Source organism: Arvicanthis niloticus, chromosome 26, assembly GCF_011762505.2.
Source record: "Arvicanthis niloticus isolate mArvNil1 chromosome 26, mArvNil1.pat.X, whole genome shotgun sequence".
In the NCBI taxonomy this organism is placed as follows: Eukaryota; Metazoa; Chordata; class Mammalia; order Rodentia; family Muridae; genus Arvicanthis; species Arvicanthis niloticus.
In genome coordinates this window covers 10,413,079-10,434,270 of record NC_133434.1, presented here as the reverse complement: position 1 = coordinate 10,434,270, position 21,192 = coordinate 10,413,079, and the positions used below count along the sequence as shown (strand labels likewise).

General features: G+C 47.1%; 1 protein-coding gene across 3 annotated transcripts in view; it reads left to right on the top strand.

Moving 5' to 3' along the window:
- Sorl1 (sortilin related receptor 1) overlaps positions 1 to 21,192 on the top strand; it is a 162,709-nt gene that overhangs the window by 26,021 nt on the left and 115,496 nt on the right. For all 3 annotated transcript variants that reach the window (XM_076924791.1, XM_076924793.1, XM_076924790.1), the window contains exons 3-5: positions 7,579 to 7,704; positions 14,620 to 14,781; positions 16,962 to 17,029. In XM_076924791.1, the coding sequence (XP_076780906.1) occupies positions 7,579 to 7,704; positions 14,620 to 14,781; positions 16,962 to 17,029 (356 nt within the window). The remainder of the gene's footprint in view (positions 1 to 7,578; positions 7,705 to 14,619; positions 14,782 to 16,961; positions 17,030 to 21,192) is intronic.

The following is a 21,192-nucleotide window of genomic DNA, read 5'->3' as shown; positions in this document are numbered from 1 at the left end:
TAGGGGATGGATGGTATGAACCATACGTCAGTGAAGAGATACGGAAAGTAACTCGTGCATCCCTCGTGTACTGAACACAGGGTGGGGGTGTCCAAGGAGATGTGTGCAGTGTAGGGTGGCTTTTGTGACGTTACAGGAAGTCTGCCTTGATAGCTCCAAAACTCTCAGGTGGTCTGCACTGATTGCGCCACTAAGGGCCAAAAAGCACTCCAGGGCTGAGAGACTTGGAGCAGCTCCTGATTGAATTAAACTGTTTTTATGTCTGTGTGTATGTCTATGCTCTCTCTATATATCTCCTATGGGTCTGTCTGTCAGTCCTCTATCTTGTATTATCTACCTCTCCATCTTCTGTTTATTATCTATTATATCTATCTGTTTATCTATCTATCTATCTACCTATCTATTGTCTGTCCATATAGCTAACAATATCTCTATTGGCATCTATTATCTGTCTGTCTATCTAATCTATCATCTGTCTGTCCATATATCTAACAACATCTCTATTGATATCTATCATTTATTTGTCTGTCTATCTATCTATCTATCTATCTATCTATCTATCTATCTATCTATCCATCTATCTACCTATCATCTGTCCATATAGCTAACAATATCTCTATTGGCATCTATTATCTCTCTGTCTGTCTGTCTGTCTGTCTATCTAATCTATCATCTGTCTGTCCATATATCTAACAACATCTCTACTGATATCTATCACTTATCTGTCTGTCTGTCTATCTATCTATCTATCTATCTATCTATCTATCTATCTATCTATCCATCCATCCATCCATCCATCCATCCACCCACTCACCCACCTACCTACCTATCTATCTGTTTTATTTGTTTGTTTTGTTACAGGGTCTCACTCTCTAGGGCCTGGCCCATGTTAAGGAACCTCTCCACCACTGAGCTGTCACCTCCAGTCCAGAAGTCTTTTTTGTGTGTGTGTGTGTAAAACTGCTAAGTCTTACCAGTTGGCAGATTAAAGTATAGTTCTTACAAGTACCACCTAGGCCAAGTAAAAATTTAGGGTTAGAGCTGGTACTTGGATCCCGAGTCTATAGTCCAGGTTTCTCCTGTGGGCAATCTGTCTTGGGATGGGTGCCTACCTTCTTCACAAGGGTGAACATGCCATAGACCTTCCATTTCACAGCATTCTGGCCAGAGGCTCCCTGATACTGTTGGTTTAAAGATGAACTTGTGATTTGAGCAAGGTGTCTGAGAGCTCCTTGTCTGTTTCTCTGCTCTCTGGGTTGGGTGTCTTCAGACGGAGTCTCGGGATAATTTCCGGTGGAGTTGATTAGCGTGGCTTGAAGAAGGGTTAGCTATCAGCTGCAGACGGCCTAGGGAGAATTCTGGGCCATGGAGCAGATAATGGCTAGTCTGGGTGTTTTTCTCTTGAGCAAGGCTGGACTTGTTTGGGGGCAACCACAGACGAATTTCTAAATAAATATGTTCAAGGTTTGCAAGCAGTAGCTGCGGTCACACATGGGTAGCTGTGTACGAATGCCTGCTGGCTGGGGATGCCCTGTCGTTACCTGTGTACATGTTTAGTGTAGTGCCTCTTAATAGGAGTCTCTCTTAGGCACCAAAACCAGCTCTATGCTGTTCTATGTTGAGAAGCCTTCGGGGGTATTTTATGCATGAAAGATAATCTCTTTTCCACAAAATATTTGTCTTTGCAAAGTAGGCAAACATATTTAAGCATTTTTTTTAAAAAAATATATTTTTTGTTGGAGATGCAAAGGGGCTTAGGGCACAAATGAATTCCCAATGAATGAATTCACAATGGGTCACGCAACATGTCCCTGGGGGAATGAGGAGGAACATCATAGAAATGGAGGTCCTATCATGGATTTGACTTAGAATCACCAGAAACCACCATTTTTCTGTGCCAAGCACTGAAAGGTCTCGTCTCAGACCCTCTCAGTCTTGAGTGAACGAGGAGTGTTGACCACCCGAGTATTATCAGCCTGTGCAACTCAGCTCTCACTGTGTAGAAGTGTTTATCTGTGTTTTTGAAAAGCTTATTGAAGTCATTTTTCTACAATGGCATATGAGAGAAGATTAAATGGGAAGGAAACTTGATGTCCAGAGTTAATAAATAGAGATGGCAGAGTGTTCCTCTGCCCGTGGACAAACTGCATTAAAGAATTGGCTGCCAAAGCCGAGATGTTCGGATGTGAAAAGTTAGTGCAAAAATAAACTGTGACTCAGAGGCCGAGTCGGTGGCGCTGGCAAGGGAACATCCAGTGTTCCTTAAAGAGGACTGGAAGCACGGAGAGGCCCCATCTGCAGGGACAGAGCTTGTGTGCGGGTAAGGACTTGCCTGAAGGGCAGAGAGTGGCCGAGGCCAGGAGTATTCTGTATGTAAAGAAGCCTGGGCCTGGGCACTGGGATTGCAGATGGCTTGCTTTTAAGCCAAAGCCAAACCAAACCACCTGTTGTCAGTAATCATTAGCTGAGGATGCTTTCCTGCAAAGGTGATCTGTTCCTGCAATGAGAGCCCAAGACCTGCAGCACAGGATAGGCTTCATCCCGACTCTGACCAGTTTTTTATTCTTGCTTTCTGATGATGCCTTTCAGAAAGTACTCGTGTGCCATCGTAATAGGCGATGAGACTAGCACTCAAGGGGATTGTGAGGTGAAGCCTAACCTGGGCTACATAGTAAGTTCCTGTCTCAAAAACAAATACAGTACCTCCCATCCCCTTAAATAACAATCAACCAAGTACCAGCAGACACAAGGGAGTACCCAGGTGCAATGTAATTGGCCAAAAATGCTACCCAGGGACAGTATCCACCAGAATCAACGGAGATGCCTTGAATAATAAGAACCATTCTTCCTGTCTGTGGACCAGTGTGATATTGTGATTGGTTCCCGTCTGGACCAACTAGGTGGCAGAACTCCCATCCTTGCTAATGGGACAGAAGAGAGCCTTGGAAATCAGAACGCTTGGGCTGCAATCCTGGCTCTGCCATTTATGATCTGACTTTGAACCAAGTAATTTACATTATGTCTGTCTGTCTATCAATTTATTTATTTATTTATTGTTGCAATAACAAAACACTTGAGACGATCAGCTTATAAAGAGAAACGTCTGTCCCATGGTTCAGTGCTCTGGTTAGGAGGCTGTGTGTACAGCCCAGTGCTACAGCGCGGTGGTTGGTAAAACAATTGCTTGGGTGGACAAAGGTTCTGGGTTTGATTCTCAGTACTACAAAGGCAGACAGCTCCCCTATTCCCAAAGGTTGGTGCCCTTGATGGTTAGTTTTTTTCTAAACTTGACACAAGGTAGAGTCATTTGACAAGAGGGACCCTCAACTGAGAAGAAAACAGCCTCGGATTGGCCTGTTGGGATACTCTGTGGGGGCATTTTCTTCATTAATAATTAATGTGGGAGGACCCAGAACACTGTGGGTGGAGCCACCCTGGGCTAGGGGTCCTGGCTTGTATGAAAGGCATACCAAGCAAGCCATGGGGAGCATGACAGCCAGGAAGCAGCCCCTGCATCAGCTCCTCCCTCCAGGTTCTTGCTTTGAATTCCCACTTTGGCTTGTCCGGATGGTGAGCTGTAACCTGTAGGTCAAAGAGACCTGTTCTTCCCTAATGGGCTGCTCTTGGCCAATGCTTTGATCACATCAACGGAAAGCAAACTAGAACGGTAATCAAATATGGTCTGTAGGTCATCTGCATGAATGTTTTCTGGGAGCTGCTTAGAAATGCAGTTACCACCCAGACTCCTTTTTTAATTTTTAAAATTTATGGCAACTTGTTTTTCTCTTTTTTCTTTTTTCCTTGGGGACTTGCTCTCACATTATAGTCCAGGCTGGCCTGGGACCTACGATGTAGGCCAGGTTAGCCTTGGCGTCATCCTTTTCTCTTACCTTCCCCTCCCTGGTTCTGGCGTTATAGGTGTGAGCTGCCATGCTGGGCACAGACTTCACTCAGAAATGGTCTTGGCCAGTGTCTTGCCTGGGCATTTGTTATGCTCCCTACGTCTGTAGTAGTGCCATAAAAGGCTTGGGACAGTGCCAGGGGAGGGGATGCCTCCTGACATTTCAGTCTCCCCTCCTCCTCCCCTCCATTATTATTATATAATTTTGAACTACATGGAACTTCATTCACTTCAAAGGATCATCTACTTGGGACTTTGGGGAACTGATCTACTTGGGACCTTGGGGACGTTTAGTAACCCTCCAATTTTATGTTTTTTTTTTTTTTTTTTTTTTTTTCCTCTTTAAGAAACAGTGTTATATTGAGGTCAGAGAGGGACTAATCTGTGGAGAACTCTACATCTGAGAGAAAACAAAACTGTACAGGCAGCAGACAGCGAGCTCAGGGTGTCTGCTCAGGTGATGGTAGCAGGCAGTGAGACACCAGCATCGTGCTGCCCTGAGCGGAAGGCAGTCCCAGATAGAATTTGTCCAGTACAGAAACTGCAAAGCCACCATCTGACTTAGCGCTATCCCAACCCTCAGAGGCCTTCTGTGTGCCATCAGTGTGGAGGGATAACTGTACCTCAGCCCTGAGGAAACTCTGTGTCTGCCAAAGAGAAGGTAAGAAGTTACAAGGACAAGCTAAAAATAGTTTGTTTGAATTGTTCAACCGGGACAAGGCGAGGCAAGTTGATGAGTGGCCTGAGATAGGCTTCAGGGGGTAGGGTCAACTTCCTCGTAACCTCTATTAAATGTAGGACTCAGGAGACAGTCCTGTTTGCAGGTGTCATGAGGCAGACATTTTACCACCACCTGCCCTGTGGCAGTCCTGCTGTTGAAAAATCTCAGGAAGTCTATGTGTTCTGCCTGAGTAGGTCTCTTCTCCCTTCTAGCTAGACTTCCTGATATTAGTGTGTAGAAGGGGACAATCTCCATGAGGGTAACTTGCTGAGAGAAAAGATAAGCAGGCTTGGAATCTCAAGAGACTGGCCAAGCCGTGCCAGTTACTACCAGTGTGACCCTGGGCTAGTCCTTTGCAGTCGTGAAGCTTCGATTTTTATTATCTCAGAAGGAAACAGTAACAGCAGGTCGTCTGTGTCTGTGCTCTCTACGTCCGTGATTCTTCTGATTGGGAGCTCAAACTGTGAGGGCAGAAGGTTGTATCCATTCTGAACACAAACAGACACCTCCCCCTCCCTTGTCATTGTTAAAACAATGCAGTGCAAACAAGTATCTATTCACATAAGATATCTATCATCTGAATTATGGTAGGCTGTTTAGCGATGATGGTTTCAAGTATGTGGGAGAACCTGCGTAGGTTCTATGCTATTTTATCTCAGAGACTCGTGTGTCACCGGATTTCAGTATCCATGGGGACTCTGGAACCAATCCACGGCAGAGACTGAGAACCATTTTCTCCATGACTCACCAATTAATTCAGTTCACTCTCTTTGTTCATTGACTCTGCACATTCATTTACTCATTCTTTGGTATATAATCACATTTGTGCCTTACACAAATCTTTGTTGACTGAGCTGTGCATGCCAGCTACCCCAAAGATATTCAGAGGCAGAGGCCAAATGTGTAGGAGGGGATATTACACACTAAAAACCTCTGATGTAAACACAGGACCCCATTTACACCTCTCACCATGGATTATCACGTCACAGGATATTGGAGTCAGAAGGGGCCTTGCTTACTTTTCTATTTTAAGAAGCCACTAGTTTGCATGGTACAGCTTCCCAACCTTTCTGGGATGCCCATGTCCACTCTTGGCAAGCAGAATGAAAAAGATTCCACCTGGTCTTTTACTGATAACTCAGGTCATCTGTGAACTAGCTACCTGCTAGCTGGCCCTGTGCAAACACCCAGTTAGAGGCAGAGACACCCTGCCTCCTTTCACCTTGACGTGTTTTAAATGGCAACGACCCCTTGTTCTCCTTCTCCAGAGTACAGCCTCCTGTCCTTAACTGTCTGTTCTTGACTTCATTAACAAGCAAACATTCACGTGTTTACAGGCCCATCCTTGTCTGATGACTGTGTCTTTTGTGTGTATGTGTGTCTGGCACCCAGCACTGGACTTGGCTCCTGTTAAACCCTCAAGGCTTATTTGTAGTTGAATCACATGGGTGGGGGTGACACTATAGTTTCTGGGTTGAGTCCAGCCCGTCTCTCCTTGGAGATTGCCTGCTGTTTCCCGTTCATGCCTCCCTCAATTACCTTTTCCATAAGTAATTGAAAAAAATAACACTGTGATATTCATTGGTCAGGTTTGTTTTTCATCCCCTTGATTATATTAATATTTCATATTGCACAGACAGTAAAGTCTAGGTTACAAATACCCTACAGCTTCCATTTTATTCTTTATGACCTGAGATAATAGTAGTTTTGAGATCCCTCAGCAGGTCAGAATCCTTCTCTCCTGGTTCTTTTTTTTTTTTTTTTTTTTCTATTTTTTTCTTTTAGATTTATTTTATTATTTATTTATGTGTATGCCTCTGCCACGTGCAGGTACTTACGGAGGCCAGAAGAGGGCGTTAGATCCCTAGAGCTGCAGTTACAAGTGGTTGGTTATGTGCTCTCTGATGTGGGTGCTGGGAACTGAACTCTGTTCCTTTGGAGGAGCAGCAAGTGCTCTTGGCCACTGCATCATTTCTTCAGCTCCTTGTCCTGTTGACTTCCTCTGTTGTTACCTAGGCAAGTCCCTGATCTCATAAACCCCATGGTCTTCAATGGGCAATGACTTTGCAGTGGGGCTCCCCAGGTGGGGTTGCTGTGCAGCTGACCCAAGCTTATTCCTGTGATGGGATCAGCCTTGTCACTGTGCACAGTGTGCAGATGACAGTTGTTCTGATGCTGTGTCTCTGTGGTTACTGCGTTATTAGAAGCCAGGAGGCAGTGGAAAAGCAAGTCTGTTGGCAGGGTCCAGGATCTTGCTGCTGCTGCTGCTGCTATGGTCTCCCATGCTCTAGAGTCACAAAACACGTGGGTTCTGCTACTGATGGCGCATATGTGTATACACTTGTGCTAGGGCCCTGTGTTCTAGACAAACGTTGTACCCTGAGCCTCCCCCTCCAGCCTGCTGGCATTTTAACTTCTGTGCATGTTTTACCACTCAGCACCTTCTCCGTTTCCACTCACTGGAGATCTCTCTTCAGGTATGGAATGCCAACTTCCTGGCTGAAGGTATGAAGAATTCAATTGTCCCGATTACTTTTTGGGGACATGTTAATAGATGCAGAAACAAATATCCAGTTCTCTCTCAGAGTGTATTCTGTCTGCGTCTGGACTGGGACACTTCACCCGGCAGGAGGATTCCCTATTGACAGTGTTTGCCTACTGATCCTGGAGCCTCTGAACTGAGAGGACTGTGTGGTCCAGGAGCTGGGGTGGCCATAGCATTCTCATGCTTTCTATTGCTCTGGCCTGCTCTATCTTTGAGGACAGTCATAGAAGTCACCTGCTTCTCCTTTGTGGGTCATGTCATGCTCATCAGAAGTTTGTGATATTAGGGACTCCCCCCGAGGGACCACGCTCTTTCAGGATCAGGAGTCAGAAGCTCACATGTGGAGGTGCAGGTAGAGGCTATTCTGTTCAGCACTTCAATGTGTTCTTTCTCCCCTTCTGTGTGTTCCAGGTGTATGTGTCTTATGACTATGGAAAATCATTCAATAAGATTTCAGAGAAGCTGAACTTCGGCGTGGGAAACAGCACCGAAGCTGTGATCTCCCAATTCTACCACAGCCCTGCAGACAATAAGAGGGTAAGGAGGCTCTGGCTTTGCAGCATTGCATTCTGGGAAGATGGCTGCACTGAAGGAGACTGGGCCATGGAGCCCTTTGCTGTCCTTGTAGCACATATGGGTCACTGGCTCCTGTTTTCAGTCTAATCTGGGACTTGGTGACAGAATACAGTTCTCATGGTATGATCTTTGCGTAATCAGAGTGAGTACTTGGTCAGGCAGGCTTTCTGGACAAACAAGGACAGGTTCGACCACAGAAAATCTGCCAACCGGTAAATTGCCTGACTTACTGGTGTCTGGAGCGGTTCCTAGGTACACAGTGCTAATCCTGGGCCTCCAAGAGTGGCTGCTGAACTATTGCTTTTGTTGGCTTTATCAACATATGTCTGCCTCTGTGTGTGTGTTTGTGTGTGCGTGCATGCGTGAACAGACAAATTTTTCTTTCCCTCCTTGGAACTTATATGAGTATAGAAAGGAAACTAAGGAGCAGGTATGGCTGTGCCCAGACCTCAGACCTTCCCCGTCTAGCTCTAGCACGCCCAGTTACCTTGCTTCTTTGCTTCTTTGATCAGTAGCCCCAGGCAGTTGCATTGACCTTACCCCTGGGCCACAGGCAGATGGAGCTGGCAGAGCAGGAAGGGAACCTGACAGCCTACTAGGCTTTCCTGCCTTCAGTATCTCTTTGCTCTGGGAGTAGTTCTCTTAGACCCCATGTTAATAGAGGTGGGGATTTCATGGCTTCTTCTAGGAAATGCCCCAAGGTTGAAAACAGCCGCAGCCGTAAAAGCTTCCTGAGGTGATGGGAGCTGCTGGGCTCTGCCTGTCCAGAAAGGACCCACTGGGCCAAGGTCCTTCCAAGGCCTTGATATTGGTTTCTCAGGTTGCCTTGGGTCTCTTAGCACAGGCTTCATTAAAAAGATTTTACAAGTCATGTGGTTGCCCTGACCTATCAGAACAGACCTTTTCTAGAGGGAGCTGCTGGGTTTGAGAGGGTCCTTTTAGTTGCTGGATTTGTGAAGGTGTCCTGTCATTCTCCACTCACCCAGTCCCCCTCCCCCCACTTCCCTTTCCCTCCTTCATGGGGGCCTGGCCACTCAAACTTTAGGAGGAAGTGCTTGAGATGTCTCCAGGCAGTGGTTCTTTCCCAGCATAGTGGTTTCTGGTACCTGCTGGATAAATAAACAGTCCTGCCTGGCAACCTCCGAGTAAATGGGCAGTTAGCTGTACACTTCCCAAGGGGGAAGCAAGGAGAAATTGGAGGAACTGGCTCTGGCCTACATGTCCCCTCCTGTTCCTACCTCATGATGAGTCAGGCTGGTTTTGTGGATCCTAGAGGTGGGGAGTGGCCACCTTAGTATGGGATTGTAAGAGGCGAGATGCTGTATCTGGGATGCTAAGGGGCAGGCTGCTTCTTCTGGATAGTTCTCTGATTGTTCTCCACTTCGTCTGACATTTTTGGCTGAAGTCCTGGTCTTGAAGCCTCCATCCCTACCCTGGACTCTCCCCTGTTTTAGAGCCAGCGTGTCCCCTCCAGCTTAGGGTCCAAAAGTAGACAAGGTGACCTTCCTGCCTGTTTCTGATTAGGCCACAGCTGGTAGGCTACAAAGCTGAAGACAGGAAGGACGCTTTGCCTTCCTGTGAACATGTTCAGAGCAGACAGAAGGCCTGAGCCTTTGGAGCATCTTGTGTGCAGAGGGGGTAGAGCACCTGACATTGTTGGGCCGAGAGGGGAGGAGGGATACCCGGATGGTCACGATAAAGAGACTTCGAGACTTTGGCATTGCGTGGAGAGGTGGGGCGGTACGTTTATAGCTCAGGCACACGGTTTGCATCTTAGGTTTCTCCATGCATGCTCTGGAGCTGGCAGGGATATGGACTCAGAAAACAAAGCAGCTGCCTTTCTGGAGAATAAAATGACGGTTGGAGGTGAGGCCCATAACTGTGGATAGAGGGAGGGAGGGGCAGGAAGGAGGGAGGCAGACAGACTTTTCTGTAGCATGTCTACTTCCCCAGACAAAGCTGTCACACTCCCCAGATATCTCCGGAAGGAAGTGATGACATTTTCTGTACTGGTGAAGCTTCTCTTACCTTTGTCCCCTGCAAGGCAAATACTGCCCCACCAGCCTTACCACTTCCTGAGAAAAGCCACACAGGGCTGGGTTGCCTTGATGTCAAGAGTACAGTACTGGGCCCAGGCTCATCGTATATATAAAGATGCCCAGTGGGGTTGTCAGTGTCTCAGGTAGATATCAGCAACAGCTATGGAAGGTCTGGAGAACAAGAAGGGACAACGTGGATGTGATGTGGATTGGGAAAGAGGATAGTCTGTGCCTTTGCCTTGTGATGGAGACACAAACATATATTTTGTTGCTGGTTTCTTGATCCTGTGTGCTGCTTTCCGATCGTGTAGGTCTGGCCCATCGGGAAGCCTTCCTAGCCTTGGAGGCATCCACAGTCAGGCAGGCAGTCGCTTTCTATGTCTGGGTTCTTTGACAAGGGTCATGAAGACGTGGTTGGCTTTTACAGTCCAACCTTAGCAGGAGTGCAAACGAATCCGGTGGTTTTCCAGGCTGAGGGTGGACATTGGGAAATAATAAGCAGTTTGTTTCTCTTCCTTCCCTGCTTGCCTTCTCTGTGCTTCCAACTCATCATAACTGGGTTCCTGTAGCAAAGCTGCAGAGAGTCCACTGTGTGTATAAGTCCTGTAGCTCACTGTCTTCAGTTAGGGTTTCTATGGCTGCGGTGAAACACCGTGACCAAAGCAACTGGGGGGAAGAAAGGGCTAATCTTAGTCACAGTTCCACATAACAGTTTATCATCAAAAACAGTAAAGGCAGGAACTTAAGTGGGCCAGAAACCTGAAGGGGAAGAGCTGATGCAGAGGCCATGGAGGGTGCTGCTTACTGGCTTGCTCAGCCTGCTTTCTTAAAGAGTCCAGGACCACCAGCCCAGAGATGGAACCACCCACAACGGGCGGGGCCCTTCTCCACCAATCACCAATTAAGAAAATGCCCTACAGGCTTGCCTATAGCCTGATCTTATGGAGACGTTTTCTCCGTTGAGATTCCCTCTTCTCAGATGACTCTAGCTTGTGACAGGTTGACATAAAAACTAGCCAGGTTCTCTGACGTTATCTTCCCAGAAGTGCCTCTGAGATGTCAAGAGCTTACAAACAGACTGTTGAAGTTAGAGTAGGCAGACATGCTTCTGAGATCTCAATTCAGGGAGCAGTTAGTAGGTCAGGTCTGCTGGCCAATCCATGTGGTTGGCCACCACAGACCTCCGCCAGCCAGATGTTTAGAGACTCAAGACTCTTAAGTCCTCATAAGACTTAAGGTAGGACATTCTGTTCTTTCCTGCCGTGTTTGTGCCATGTGAAATAGTGTCAAAGTGTGCGAGATGTTGTGGGTGTGATATTGTGTGTGAAGTCTGTTTCTAAGTGGAGCCCTTCATGTAGAAGGAGGGTATGGGTGAAGAGACTCCAGGGAGCTGGCTTATGGCATCTGTGCAGGCTGCTCTGCATTGCCATGCTGTCTGCCATTTGCCTTTCACTTTGAGGACTGAATCTTTGAGTCTGGGAGTGGTGGGCAGGAATATTTTGGGCCGTGTGGCTCCTTCTAATACATGTGATGGATTAGAACAGACAGAACAGGAAAATCTGGAAAAATGAAGCATTAGTTCCCAGGGGTGTGATCAGAGGGAGCAACCATGACACCTGGCTTTTTGTATGGCTGCTGAGGATCCGAACTCAGTTCCCCTTGCTTGCACAACAAGTACTCTGTTGACTGAGTCATCTTCCCACTCCCGAGAAGCTGCCTCTTACCGGTATCATCACTCAACATTGCCTCACCAGGGGTCAAGCTTCTAGTCTGTAAGAGGGACCAACCATATCTGAACTGTAGCAAGCATTTGGTATCTAATGTTAAAGGGAGGGTTGAGGCTGTGTGGAGGAAGACTTCATTGGTAAGGACATAAGACTCTAAGCATCCAAGCAGGGAGGTGGGGATGAGGAATCTGCAAAGAATGGAAGTCCAAGGTTGTCATGGGAGGAGCTTGGGGGCTTCAGAGGGGTGGTGCAGGAGATAAGCTTTGGGGGGGGGACTGAGGAACCTTTGAGGGGAAGAGGCACATACGTGAGTTAAATCCCACAGTGAAATGGTTTGAGATCAGGAAATGCTGCCCCTGGTTCAGAGAGCACTAAGGATTGAAGGACTGTTAAAAAGTGGGCCCTGCACCAGCTGGCTATAACTCTGTTCCTGCGTCATCTTGGGCATTTAGCTGCCACGAGCTTCAGTGTCCTTGTTATTAAAAGGGGGGTGTGATGGGATGACCCTAAACACTGAGTCACTGTGAATGAAGAACAGTCTAAACAAGACACTGCCTGGGAAACTTCTAGTTCCCCGTCCACCATGGAGCAAGCGTTCTCTAAAAACAGCCAAACCAAAGCAACCAACCAAAGAAACAAAGAAACAAACAAACAAATTTAGCTTCTCATAATCACTCTGGTATTTTACATTCACAAATGTGATATTGTAGGAAGGCACGAAGCAGATTTCTGGAGCAATCCTTTCTGATTGAAAGTACCACCTTCCCAAGGAGCCAGGATAGTTTTGGGAGCAGGGAGGCAGGCTATTTTTAGGAACGACATCGATGGCCAAATTATGACGCTCTTGCTTGGATCATAATTGTTTTTATTGCACTGAGTTTGCTTAGAGTGGTTCTTGCTTTCAAAACATTTACTAGCTTTTTCTCAGATTTAATGAGGCTTCTGCAGAGTGTGAGATTTACATTAGATGCTGGGGAGGAAGTACAGGAGAGAGCACACAGGAGGGACATGCAGAGGAGAAGGAAGGAGGGACCTGGCGCAGGGCAGCTTCTCATGTGCAGGCTGATGGGAGGGATTTGAAGCTGGAAGCTGATCTGTCATGTAGGGAAATGTCCTTGGACTGATTGCCTTGCATTGGCTGCCTGTGGAGAATTGGTTGTAGGTGGTACTGGGTCCCTTCTGCTCTAGCTCTGATTCATTGTCTGGACCTTGGGGCCACTCTTGTTCTTCTGAGAGCCTGGCTGTCCCTGCCATCCCCCAGGCTCCTGTCTCATCTGAGCTTCCCAGGATTGTTCCCCAATCTTTTCTTAGGCCTTTGTGCCTCCCATCAAACCTATATAATACGTAACCCCTCAGTTTGTACCTAAAGTCATATTCCCGGAGACCTGCAGTGTTCTCTCCTTGTAGATGTTATACCTTCTGTGCTGGTAAATTTTGGTCAGCTTGACACAAAGGAGGGTTGTTTGGTAAGAGGGAACCTCTCAACTGAGAGTTTGCCTGCATCAGACTGGCCTATAGTCATTTTGTTGATTAATAAGTCGATGCGGCAGGGCCCAGCCGACTGACTATGAGAGGCGCTACTCGTAGGCAGGTGGTCCTGGGTTGTGTAAGAGAACTGAACAAACTACGGGGAGCAACTTTCTTCCATGGTTCCCGCCTCTGCTCCTGTTTAAGTTTCTACCCTGACTCTCCTCAGTGACGAGCTATGATTGGAGCGTGTAAGCCAAATAAATCCTTTCTTCCCTAAGTTGGTTTTGGTTACTTTTTTTTAATTTTAATTTTTATTTTTTTTTGCATAGCAACAGAAAGCACACTATTTCCCACCCACTCTTCAGTGACCACCTCTTCTTATATTTTTGGTTGTGAGCCTAGCCTTTAATGGCCGAGCCATCTCTCCAGCCCAGTGACCGACCGCCCTCTTCTATGCTGTAATCTCTCATACCTGTGGCTGGACAGGTCCTCACAGTGGTCCATCTGTGTCACCCTTCACTCATCCTTCATCTGTGGCGAGCTGTGAGCTGTGGGCAGGGCCACCTCTCTCGTAGGCTCTGTCACCTAGGAAAGGATTCTGGACTGCTACTGCAGGACACCTAGTGTATGGCTGATGGCATCTGCAGTAGTCGCACATTAAATTGTACTACCTTAGTCCGGTCCTCACGAAGTCTTGAGGTGGCAGCTGCCGCCATCCAAGTAGGATTTGTTTAAAGTCACTGACCTATGAAGAAGTAAAATAAGGCACGGCCCCTGCTTCCCACAGCCAGCCAGGTTCAACAGCATAGTTGGTTCCTGGGGGTCATGCAGTCACCTGGCATAATAGTGAGAAGGAAAAGGAGGAGGAGGAGGGAGAAGAGGGGGAGGAGGGGGAGGAGGAGGAAGAGGGGGAGGAGGGGGAGGAGGGGGAGGAGGAGGAAGAGGGGGAGGAGGGGGAGGAGGGGGAGGAGGGGGAGGAGAATCTTATCAGCTATAGAGATCTTAATGGTTTTCCTGGAAAGACATGACCTATGGCTGCTCAGAGGATGCATGGAGTGATAGCAGCCCCATCTGGGTTCAGCTAATCTGACGGGCAGACTATCTCTGTCCTGGCTGCCAGTAGCCACCCTCTGACTGTGACTGAGTGGCCTGCCAGTGAGCCAGAGTGGCCAAGTTGGCCAAGCCAATGGGAAAGAAAAAAACAAAAAACAAAAAACAAAAAACAAAAAACAAAAACCACCATAAATGTTTACCAGCCTTATGCCCTAGTTAAACAAGCTTCCCTTGTGGTCTTACCTTATCCTTTCTATGTGGGTGTCACATGAGGGACAGGGGACAACCTTTGGGATTGGTCCGCAGGTACTGCCCACATTTTTTTTTTTTTCCTTAAAGATAGGTCCTGACGTGTGCGAGGCAGGAACCTTCCCACTGAGTTAGCCCCCTGCCCTGCCCCCATCCTAACCAAGCCTGGTTTTGATGATGTATCCAGCATCTTTTGGTTGCCAGGAGATGCAGAGAAAGAAGATAAAACCCTGTTAGTGCCATACCCCCATGACTCAGGGCTACTTGCACATGGTTTGGGGACCTGTCAGGTGGCTCTGACCAGATGCTGCTCTGAGATTGCCTGTTCTGTCTTGCAGTACATCTTTGTAGATGCTTATGCCCAATTCCTCTGGATCACATTTGACTTCTGCAGCACTGTTCATGGCTTCTCCATTCCCTTCCGGGCAGCTGATCTCCTCCTCCACAGCAAGGCCTCCAACCTCCTCTTGGGTTTTGACAGGTCTCACCCCAACAAGCAGGTAAGAACCTTCTGGAGCACAGACAGAAGGACAGAAGTGTGTGTGTGTGTGTGTGTGTGTGTGTGTGTGTGTGTGTGTGTGTTTCTGTTGAAATCCTCTGCTCTGCTTGGGTGGATTACGTGTCCTTTTCATGACCTTACCCCCTCCCTTCTCTTTGCTCAGGGTTGGCCTTCATAGCTACGATTTCACTTACCACAGCTAAGGAAAAGTATACTCCTCTTGGCGCTCTCTCTCTCTATGTCCCTGCCAGCACCCAGGACCCAGCACTTGGCAGGTCCTGTGACTTCAACACTAGGCAGGCCTTTCTTGGTGTATATGCATCTTTGTAAGCCTGTGGGGTAAGTTGAGGCCCTGGAATTTGACTAGAGAGAGTCCCACGAGAAGTCTGGAGCCTGAGCTCTTTTGTGGTTTCCGGACACATTCCTTTGACTTCTCTGTTCTGTGCTGTTATTGATTGTGTTTGACTTTTGACAAACTGGGCTTGAACCCAGGCCCTCGTGCCCGTCGCTCATCTTCGTCTCGGCCCCACCTTAAGCGCACTGCACTTGCATTTGAAGTTATTGTAAACGTTAATAGCATATTGAACACTGATAGTCTTCCTTTGTGTTTGTGCGTGCCCATGACTTCTAAAGTGAATGATGTGTTATTTCCCATTTTGAGTCAAGTTTGAAGGAAACTAACAGGGGAGGGAGAGCCTGTGGAGGATAGCTGTCTCAAGGCTCAAATGGGTCCTGTTGTGAATTGGGGTAGGGCATAAACCTGTGAACTCTACAGGTTTTGTATAAGTTCTGGCTGGGGAGACTTGAATGCTTTTGCTCAAAAGAGCCTTGAAACAATTCTTTTGCTCTGTGGTTGTTTAACCAAAACACAGGTCTGTTTACTGTTGCAAGCCTTAGGGAGTAACCTAAGCTTAGGGGACAGGGTCAGTTTACCAGCAGAGCTGGACTCTTGTTAGGTTTGGTCTCAGGCTTCTTAATCTTTTTTTGCCAGGGACCATGGAAGCCCCTGGTGTCTGTAGGTTGTGGGGATTTGATAAAGATGAACTGGTTTAATTACTCACGAGCCAAGTTCGTACGTTCAGTTGATGCTTGTGCTCTGGGCTCAGCCAGTGCCCTCTGCAGTCAGCTGAAGTGACCGAGGCATATTTACTTATTTAATGCTAGGTATCAGACCCAGGGCTTCTTACATGGCAAATGAGAATTCTGCCACCACCAAGCCATTCCGATAGTTTACAGATTGTATTTCCGTTCTCTTTTCAGTGTGTGTGGTTTTCTTTTTCAGAACATTTTACCACCTTAACTTTTTTGTGTGTTCAGTTGATGGAGATGGCTTACATTTATATGATGCAATACCACCACTACCCAGCTCCAGAACTCTGTCTTATAGATCTGAAACCCTGTCTATGCTGAATCCATACTCCCTGTGTCTCCCTCCCCTAGCCCCCGCTGGCCACCATTGTATTCTCAGTCTCTGATCTTGGCTCCCCTGGATCTCTCATTGAAGTGAAGCCACGATTTGTCTTTTTGTGTCTGGCTTACTTTACTTAGCATAGTGTTTTCAATGTCCTGGACTCCAGTGTGTGCTAGGATCGTCTTCCTTTTTGTAAGGAGGATCATACACTGTTGTGTGGATGTCCTGCATATCACTCTGTCTGTCCCTCAGTGGGTACTTGCCTTATTTCCGCCCCCCCCCCCCTTTTTTTTTTGGTTTTTCGAGACAGGGTTTCTCTGTATAGCACTGGCTGTCCTGGAACTCACTCTGTAGACCAGGCTGGCCTCGAACTCAGAAATCCGCCTGTCTCTGCCTCCCAAGTGCTGGGATTAAAGGCGTGCGCCACCACCGCCTGGCTTATTTCCCCATTTTTGCTCTGTTTTCTTTTTTGAAGCGCTAGGGAAGGAAACCCCAGCCTTGCACATGCTAGGCTAGTCCCCTGTTCTGACACCTCCTCACTCAAGTGGTAACACAGCCCACAAGTGGCAGGCAAGTCATCCTTATTTTTCCTTCCAGCTGCTCTCGAAAACAGACCCATCTTTCCTTCTTGTTGGCTGTGCTGTGCCGGAGTGCCTGTCCTCACCATGCCCTGTGGAGGGCTGGGTTTCTGTTGGTGCCAGGGCCTGATATCATACAGTGGGACAGGCATCTCTTCTCATGTCATGACTGCTTCATTTTGGTCTCTACAGCTATGGAAGTCAGATGATTTTGGCCAGACCTGGATCATGATTCAGGAACACGTGAAGTCCTTCTCTTGGTAAGTTGTGTCACTTAGCAAAAATCAAACAAAGAAGCCTTCCTGCCTCCTAGCTCCTTCAGCTTGGATTAGTTCATTGGCATGACTAGGACCAAAATATCTGACAGGAACAGGAGGGATTATTTTAGCTCCTGGTATCAGACGGTGCTAGTTTGAGATGCCGAAGAAAGATGGCGGGTCAGCTCATGGCAGTGGGCTGCATGAGGCTATTCACATCACAGCGGACCAGGAGACAGGGTGAGGAAGGAACTAGGGACAGAGTATGACCTTCAAAGTCCTGACCTAGTCACCTTCTTCTGCCAGCCAGGCCCTTCCTCCTATAGGTTTGTGACAATGCACAGTTGATGGGCTCTTTGCTTTCATGTGAAGTGTGGGGCACTTAGACCAAGCAAAATGCTGTTCTGACCTGAGAAGTACAACATGGAGCAAGCTCACCAGGTGGGGAAGAAGAAGGGGATGCTTTTCAAGTTAGAAAACCTGGGGTAACCTTGAGGTTCTTGCGTTTAAAACCCCTAACCACTTCCACATTCAGGGTGTTATATCACAAGTGGGATTTTTCCAAGGTATAAAAATTCAGATTTTGTTACATCGATTGTATGTTTGTTTTTCTTTTCTTTTTTCTTTCTTTCTTTCTTTCTTTCTTTCTTTCTTTTTTTTTTTTTTTCAATTCCAGCTAAACAAAAATCTTTGGATGCAGTCGTGGAGGAGAACGTAGTTTATGATGTCAGAAAAGGCCATCTGCTATACATGGCACACATTTTGGTGGAAGCATGAAAGAGCCAGACAGCTCTGGCTGCCTCTGGTCCAGGCTGTGCATGACAAGTGGGAAGCAGGAAATAGCATGCTGTAGATAGTTGTAGGGGACAGGACTTCATGACGGGAGCGAGCTGGCCAGAAGCAGCTGTGAATTATTGTGGTACTTGGTTGGGAAATATTGAATTTCATGTTTGTTTGTAAAGAGAAGTTGTCTAAGAATCTTCAGTATCGAGGGACAGCCATATGACTCAGTAGGTAAAGGTGCTTATTACCAAGCCTTTTGACTGAGTCCAATTCCCAGAAGCCATAGGTAGAAGAAGACTAACTCCTATGAGTTGTTCTCTGTTCTCTGATCTCTGTAGAGGGCCTGCACTGTGGACTGTACACACACACACACACACACACACACACACACACACACACACACAGCAAAATTAAAGAATCTGCAATGTTTGAGGAAGGAATTTGTGCTGAATTTTGAGCGCACTAGGTAACCACTGGAGGTTTTGAAGAGAGTAAGGCAGACAGGCTGTCTGTCAAGGATTCCTGTGTCTAAGTACTGCCGCTTGTCACCTTGTACTGTGACCACAGTGGAATGTAAGATCTTGACCACAGGTATTTGCACATGTACAGTGAGTGGGAACAGATTCTTGGGATTGGGTTATAGGGTGAGTGGATCTGTCTTACTTGATCATTCTGTTCCCATGAATAACAGAGAGATAGCACAAACAGATGCCTCTGGAATTGACTTTTGATCATCCTATTTTGCAGGGGTCCTTGTCGCTTTGTCCAGAGTGTCTAGGATCAGTTTAAAGACATGGTGATTGGGGGTGGTGGAGCACACCTTTGATCCCAACACTCAGGCAGCAGATCTTTGTGTGTTTGAAGCCATTCTGTCTGGTCACATAGCCAGTTCCAGGACAGCCAGGGCTACAGAGTAATACCTTGTCTCAAGAAAGAAAGAGAAGGAAAACAGAGAGAGAAGGGGAGGGAGGGATGGAGAGAGAGAGAGAGAGAGAGAGAGAGAGAGAGAGAGAGAGAGAGAGAGACAGAGACAGAGACAGAGAGATTGAGAGAGATTATGATCATTGGTATTTGTTTTAAGCGCCACACTTTCTCCATCTGGATATCTTGTGGACTCAATGACCCGTGTGTGTGTGTGTGTGTGTGTGTGTGTGTGTGTGTGTGTGTGTGTGGTGTTTGTGTGGGTGGTGTTTGTGTGGGAGAACTTGTTTGTCTGGGTGTATGTACATGTAAAAGGCTTGAAGTTGTCACCCATGTCTTCCGACGTTACTCTCCACTCTGTCAACTGAGAGAGGGTCTCTCTGTGAATCCAGAGCTCACTGTTTCTGAGTAGTCTAGGCAGCAAAGTAATCTTGTCCCAGGGCATCTTCTCTGCCTCCAAAGTGCTAGGATTGCAGGAGGACCTCCACACCTGCCTGCGTTTTACTTTAGTTTGAGGGATCTGAATGCCTATCCTTAAGCTTGCATGGCAAGTGCTTTATCCTCTGAGCCACCTCCCCAGCCCCTAAATGACCTTCTTTGCATACCCAGAACTATGGCTTTACCTGCTCACGAGCCTCAGCTATCCATCTGGGGTCACTCCTGGCCTCTGGCAGTTCATCCTCAGGACACAAGCAGAACAATCTTTTTGAACCAGGTTGGATCATATCTGTTTTTTTTTTTTTTTCCATTGTTGTTGAACCTTGATTTATGTGTGACAGGTAATGTTCACATGTCTGTGTACACATATGTGTGCAGGTGTGTATACATGTAAGGTTGATGCTGGCTGTCTTCTTCAACCACTTTCCCCTGTATTTTAAGACAGGGTCTCTCAATGAACCTGGAGCTCATTAATTTGACTTGACTGGCTGGCCAGAGTCTCTCCTCCCTCCCCCCACCTTTCTTAGCACTAATGTTACAGACAGGAGCCTCCATGCCCATGTTTTACAAGGGCACTGCACTCAGGGCCTCAGCCTTGTATAGCAAGCACCTTATCTGCTGCACCATCTCCCCATCCCTCCTGTGAATCTGTGTATGCATCATCCTATCCCTTAGACAAAGTGTGCATGGACCACAGGGCATCATCCTATCCCTTAGACAAAGTGTGCATGGACCACAGGGCATCATCCTATCCCTTAGACGAAGTGTGCATGGACCACAGGGCATCATCACATCCCTTAGATGAAGTGTGCATGGACCACAGGGCATCATCCTATCCCTTAGACGAAGTGTGCATGGACCACAGGGCATCATCCTATCCCTTAGACGAAGTGTGCATGGACCACAGGGCATCATCACATCCCTTAGATGAAGTGTGCATGGACCACAGGGCAACATCACATCCCTTAGATGAAGTTTGCATGGACCACAGAGCATCATCATCACATCCCTTAGATGGAGTGTGCATGGACCACAGAGCATCATCATCACATCCCTTAGACGAAGTGTGCATGGACCACAGGGCATCATCACATCCCTTAGATGAAGTGTGCATGGACCACAGGGCATCATCACATCCCTTAGATGAAGTGTGCATGGACCACAGAGCATCATCATCACATCCCTTAGACGAAGTGTGCATGGACCACAGGGCATCATCACATCCCTTAGATGAAGTTTGCATGGACCACAGGGCATCATCACATCCCTTAGATGGAGTGTGCATGGACCACAGAGCATCATCATCACATCCCTTAGACGAAGTGTGCATGGACCACAGGGCATCATCACAATTCTTAGATGGAATGCGTAGGAACCACAGGGTACAGGGCCTTTGCTCTCGTTCTTTGCTCTGGCTAGAATGTTCTTTCCCAGCTGGTCCTTCCTGCCCTCCCTTTGAGTTTATCGGTCCCTGAGACTTGCCCATCAGACCTTACTTACTTGCTTACATTTTATCAGAGTATGTTCTATGTTGCCATGGGAGAGATGTAGTTAGTGCAGTGATGCCCACAGCAAAGCAGATTATATGTCTGGTCACACATGGCCGTCCTTGTGCGTGTGGCAAGAGTAGCTGTGATCTATTCGTGTAGCAACAATCTCAAACACCAGCTATGATTATAAAGCCCAATCCTCTACGTATTGCCTCTCTAGACTTCTCTTTCCCCCATACCTTCTACTTTTACTTCTTCCTATCTTCCTCTCCCATCTCCAACCCATGTGAGTTTTTACATTTTTAAATGGAAGTGAGAACATATTATGCTTGTGTGTGTGTGTGTGTGTGTGTGTGTGTGTATGTGGCTTGTTTGACTTAACACAATATCTTCCAGGTCTCTCCATATTATCACCCAGTAGCTTTATTTAAAGATTGACTGATATTCCAGTGTGACTATATGCCGCAGTCTCTTCATGCATTTCCAGGTCAATGAACACTTGGGTTATCTCAGCTCTCGTGAATCTTGTTGCAG